Source organism: Vigna umbellata, chromosome 8 (assembly GCF_029865625.1).
Source record: "Vigna umbellata cultivar VRB3 chromosome 8, Vumbellata_1.0, whole genome shotgun sequence".
Taxonomy (NCBI): Eukaryota; Viridiplantae; Streptophyta; class Magnoliopsida; order Fabales; family Fabaceae; genus Vigna; species Vigna umbellata.
Genome location: NC_142172.1, coordinates 46,624,274 through 46,630,065, shown reverse-complemented (window position 1 = coordinate 46,630,065; position 5,792 = coordinate 46,624,274). Strand labels below are relative to the sequence as shown.

General features: G+C 36.3%; 1 protein-coding gene across 1 annotated transcript; it reads left to right on the top strand.

Moving 5' to 3' along the window:
• Nucleotides 1-435: 435 nt before the first annotated feature.
• On the top strand, nt 436-2,383 carry LOC124839969 (3-ketoacyl-CoA synthase 6). Its single transcript, XM_047315922.2, has one exon. It carries the CDS (start codon nt 481-483, stop codon nt 1,969-1,971), a length of 1,491 nt encoding a protein of 496 aa, XP_047171878.1. The 5' UTR covers nt 436-480; the 3' UTR covers nt 1,972-2,383.
• The last annotated feature ends 3,409 nt before the right edge of the window (nt 2,384-5,792 follow it).

Sequence of the window (5,792 nt, the reverse complement as noted above, 5' to 3'; positions counted from 1 at the left end):
CGTATTAAAATGTATAGTTAAATGATGTTTAATTAAAGGTTGGAGGTTCTGACAGATGGCTTAGATATATTTGGTGATGATGAGTTGGTTGGTTGGATGGAGAGATAGAGGTGTGGTGCAGTTCTGGTTCTGGTTCGTGTTTGATTAAAATTGATGATAGAGAGAATAAGATAAGAGGACGGAGAGGCAATTAATTAATTTGGCGTTGAGAGGAGAAAATAATGATGAAAAGGAAGAGAAGTAAATGAGAGAAAGTTTTCTTACGGGTGTTAGGGTTTAGTTAGACGTCGAAGGGTGGAGTTATGAAAATTAATACCAAGTTAAGTGAGCGTTGAGTGACGTGAAGTGTTTCATTAACTGCTCTCATCTGCCCCCTTTGAGACCTCAGGGACCCTTCGCCTTTAAAACCTCACCACCCTCTACCCTCTCTTATTATCATCATACCTTCTTCTTCTTCTCTTTCTTCCTCACTAATTCAACATGCCTCCAGTGTTGCCGGATTTCTCCAACTCTGTCAAGCTCAAGTATGTCAAACTTGGCTACCAATATCTTGTCAACCACATTCTCACCCTCACTCTCATTCCCATCATGATTGCCATCTCCGTTGAGGTTCTTCGTTTGGGCCCCGACGAGATCCTCTCCCTTTGGAACTCCCTCCACTTCGATCTCGTCCAAATCCTCTGCTCGGCCTTCCTCATCATCTTCATAGCCACCGTCTACTTCATGTCAAAGCCTCGCACCATCTACCTCGTTGACTATGCTTGCTTCAAACCTCCCGTAACATGCCGTGTTCCTTTTGCTACCTTCATGGAACACTCCAGACTCATCTTGAAGAACAACCCCAAGAGTGTCGAGTTTCAAATGAGGATTCTAGAACGTTCTGGTCTCGGCGAAGAGACCTGTCTCCCTCCCTCCATTCACTACATCCCTCCCAAACCCACCATGGAGGCTGCCCGAGGTGAGGCCGAGCTTGTTATTTTCTCCGCCATGGAATCTTTGTTCGCCAGAACTGGCCTCAAGCCCAAGGACATAGACATCCTCATCGTTAATTGCAGCCTCTTTTCTCCCACTCCTTCCTTGTCTGCTATGGTCATCAACAAGTTCAAGCTCAGGAGCAACATCAAGAGCTTCAACCTCTCCGGCATGGGTTGCAGTGCTGGCCTCATATCCATTGACTTGGCACGTGACCTTCTTCAAGTCCACCCCAATTCGAACGCCGTCGTCGTCAGCACTGAGATCATAACTCCCAACTACTACCAGGGCAACGAGCGAGCCATGCTTCTTCCAAATTGCTTGTTCCGAATGGGGGGTGCTGCTATTTTGTTGTCGAACCGTAGGTCCGAACGTAGGAGAGCCAAGTACAGGTTGGTACACGTTGTTCGAACACACAAAGGTGCTGACGACAAGGCCTACCGTTGTGTGTTTGAGGAGGAAGACAAAGAAGGGAAGGTGGGGATTTCACTCCAGAAGGATCTCATGGCTATTGCAGGTGAGGCTCTCAAGTCTAACATCACCACCATGGGTCCTCTTGTGCTTCCGGCTTCCGAGCAGTTACTCTTCCTTCTCACTCTCATCGGGAGGAAAATCTTCAACCCCAAATGGAAGCCTTATATTCCTGACTTCAAACAAGCGTTTGAGCACTTCTGCATCCACGCCGGTGGGCGTGCTGTGATCGATGAGTTGCAGAAGAATCTTCAGCTTTCTACTGAACATGTGGAGGCCTCTAGAATGACCCTGCACAGGTTCGGAAACACTTCCTCTTCTTCTCTCTGGTACGAGCTGAACTACATTGAATCAAAGGGAAGGATGAAGAGAGGAGATAGGGTGTGGCAGATAGCGTTCGGGAGTGGGTTTAAATGCAACAGTGCTGTGTGGAAGTGCAACAGAAACATCAAGACACCTGTTGATGGGCCTTGGTCTGATTGCATTGATCGTTATCCAGTCCACATCCCTGAGATCGTTAAGCTCTAGGGGGAGAATCGAATCAAAGAACGAAAAAGAAAGGAAAAAAAGAAAAGAAATCGGTTATTAATTTGGTTTCAGTATGAAATGGATGAGTACTCATGACCCTTCTCTGCTGTAGCCGAACCACAGATCTCATTTCTCAGTCATATTGGTCATTTTATCATATCATATCATATCCCACTTTTTATATATATATATTTGTTTTCCCCTTTTTTTCCTGTTTATTTTCCAAACAATTACAGGGCCTCTAGTGAATTTGCATAGACATAGCCAACAGGGGTTATGTATGTGTTTATTCATGAATAGGTGCAACATGTAAGGGATACACAGTTGAATTTCAAGTTTGTATTTGCTTGGACTATTATTGAAAGCTTGTAATTAGGACTTGAAAAATGTGATTAGAAGTGTTTTGCTTGTTGTTGTCGGCGAGATTCAATTAAGTTTCGTTACGAATGAGCAAAATGTATTTAGCAATAAGATTGTCGGGTTGTGTGCGAGGAATGTTACATTTAAGAGACCATATTGATTGTGTTGTGATTGTGCGCCAAAATAATGGCGCCTGCCATTGATTAGTAACACCTACCATTCCCAATCATAAAATTTCATTCGGATACGCAGTTGGCAGGTCCTCCTTTTCTTCCGATATGGTTGTTTTCAATTACTCTGGCGTTTGGTAGCGTGCATGCAATAAATTGATGGTTCCCTTGCTTTACTCACTGCCTTTTGTCACTGTTGGCAGTGGGAGTCGTTCACGGGGTCCATGTTTGGTTATTCAGGGATGGTGGGTATGAACAACTGTTTATTGCTAGCTTTTGCACTCAACCAAGTTAAATTTGCGTTAATCTTATCAAACATTTATTTACGACTTTACGTGAAAATGAAAACTCAGAATCTCAGCTGCCACTGGCACTTCAAAAGGGTCTTTATTTATAGATTCTGAATTCTGGAGACTTTGACAGAACATGATTTCTGACTATATGGACAAGCATACTTTCTGTTATATGTTTTCAACATTGCAACCTTATGAAATATTGTGTTAGGAGACAGTGATCAGTGAAGAGTCAACTTTGAACAGAACTTAGAAATTGAGGAATTGTATGTATAAGCAAATGATGTTAGGAAAATAAGAAGGAGAAAGTGAACATCTAGGAATTACTCTTAATTATGATCCTTTTTGTGGTAATTTTGTGGAAGCAACAAAGAATGATGAATAAGTGAAGTAAAAGATTATATACGTATTTGTACGTGATAGCGAGCATGCAATATTGCAGCAGAATGGTTTGTCTTTTCTTTAATTAAGCAGCATCTGATTGACTGTTATGGTGGCTATTTTCTCTTATCTTTGTTGGGGAAAGAAGGTAAGTGTGATCGAGAATAGAAAGTGCTGGTAAGTTACGTACGTGGGTAGAAATTAGAGATTGGTGAAAAGTGAAGTTGACGATGCATCCACCAAACTTTTCAAGACTCATAAAAGATGGGAAAGGCTACTAAGTCGGCTAGCAGAAATAGCAGAAATAGAAGAAAGCCAAAACAAAACATGATTGAAATTAATACAGCTTTGTTAGTTCAAGAACGTGACTCACGCAATTATGGTTATGAACTGGCAGGTCTCCCTCCGAGGAGCAACGCCATTCATTACCAAGCTCCCCTTTACTATTCAACTTTTTTTCATCAAATTACTTCTTTCAAACCAAGATTAAATTTTGATGTTACGTATAGTTAAATTTTACAATATATTTGTAAAATAATTAGTTTTGTCCTATTATACATAACATATTAGAAAGACTTTTTGCTTATATACTAAAGAACAAGCCTGTGATGATGGGTTTGATTCTTAACTCCTTTACTTTCCATAGTCATTCAAATAAACCTTAAAAGGAAGTATCGGATTTGTTCATGCTCGGCCTCTAATCATGTCATGTCGCTCCTCGTGTCTATTAATGCCGTTTTTGTTAGTTGGACTTTTTTTGTGCCCTTTTATACCAAGAAAAAGAGACGAAAATGAAAAATTTGCAATTATTAAAGTATATTTTGAAACAGCTGTGTATAGATTCAGCTACCACGTACGATATTGACTGCTCTGGTGCCAAATTTATAGCTCGAATTTGAATTTTGATTGATCGAGAAAGTACAGTGTGGACAAAATAGTTATGCGACGTCTTAATTTGTTTTATCCTCTTTCTCTCGGACTGGGTAATCATAACTCTAGTTAAATGACAATTCTTTCGTCTTAAATTGATGATTGTTAGACTAGGTGAAAGTAACCACAACTCTAATTAAATGACAATTCCTTCGTCTTAAATTGAGTGCTTGTTAGACTAGGTGAAAGTAATTACATAGTCTTTGTTTGCATCAATTTCCTGTTAAAGGATATTAGGAAGATCAGATTTGTACGGACTGTGATTGTTTGCATTGACCGATTTGCGAGGATGTATATTGTTGGATTATTCTCTCCTTTCGTCTTGTCTTTTTTTAATAGATTTGGAATTGACAAAGAGATTTTTACTAAAATATCCCTATTTAAAATTAAGTTTTATTAATGATCGTGTATAATTTTGTTATGCATGGAATCAATTATGTTATACATGAAATCGATTTCACAATTTTTGACGCTTGCAGGTACTGTGTTTGATGAAATTCACAGAATGGTGCAGCTTGCTGGTCCTGCTTAGTTTCGTCGTATATTATTTAATGGTTAAAAGGGATATAATAATTAATAATAATAATAATAAATGATAATATTTTTTATATTATTCATAAATATTATTAATGGTAATTTAATAATTTTCAATTTTTATCTATTAAAACATTTTTTAAATTATTATATTAATTAAATTTCTCACAAAATCTCATAAATTTTTATTTTCAAATTTATTCTCGATCATCTTCAAATTTCATTAAAAAAACAAGACACAGTTACTTTCAAAATCTTTCGAATCTATCCACTAATCTCTCAATTTTTTTCACTAAAGTAAACACAGTTTAAAGAATTTCAATCCATAGATATAAAAAAATTTAAGAATTGAATTTAATTGTATAATTTTAATAAATTAAATTAAACTCGTCAATTTAATTTAATTAAATTGATTGAATTATTATAAATAGATGTCTCGTTTTAGAATATATTTTCCAATAGAGAGTTATTGCATAGTTTAGTTTAATAATTTTATTGGAAAATTTCAACTTTTAAAACCAAAATTAATATAATAACTGAGTTCAATTTAAAAAAAGAAGAAGATAATTTACTTTTTTGTATAATTAATGTAAAATTAATCAATCCTACTACTGTGGCAAAACATAAGTACTGTATTCAATATAATTTAGTTTCTAATAAAAAAAGTTAACATGTCAACTTTGAAGATGTGAAAGTGTATTGACCTAATAAATCGTTTTTTCTATTACGTTGATTGTAAATGATTACACGATATGCTAATAAACCATAAAAAGTGTGCAGATGCTGTATAATCAAGAACTTTGTAAGATCTTTCTTTCTTGGAAATACAAGTGTTAGTTCAAATTTAGAATTACGAAATTGACCGTATAAAAAATAAATGAGATTTTATGTTGAAAATGTTATTATTCATTTATATAGATTAAAATCAAATAACATGTGTAATCTCTTTATAATGATCTTTTTCTGAAAAGAAAAAAAATAACTCATCATTGTTGACAAACCACTAATAGTGATGAAAAACAAAAGGCTGAATCAAAGAACCGTAAACTAAAATCTTATCACACAAAAGAGATCAGAGCTCAGAAGTTATCGAAACAATATAAATAAATGAGGAAAAAAAACACTGCGTACATTAAAAAAAAATATCAAAGTT

Coding starts and splice junctions, on each gene's coding strand:
- LOC124839969 (XM_047315922.2), top strand. CDS start 481: ATGCCTCCAGTGTTGCCGGATTTCTCCAACTCTGTCAAGCTCAAGTAT.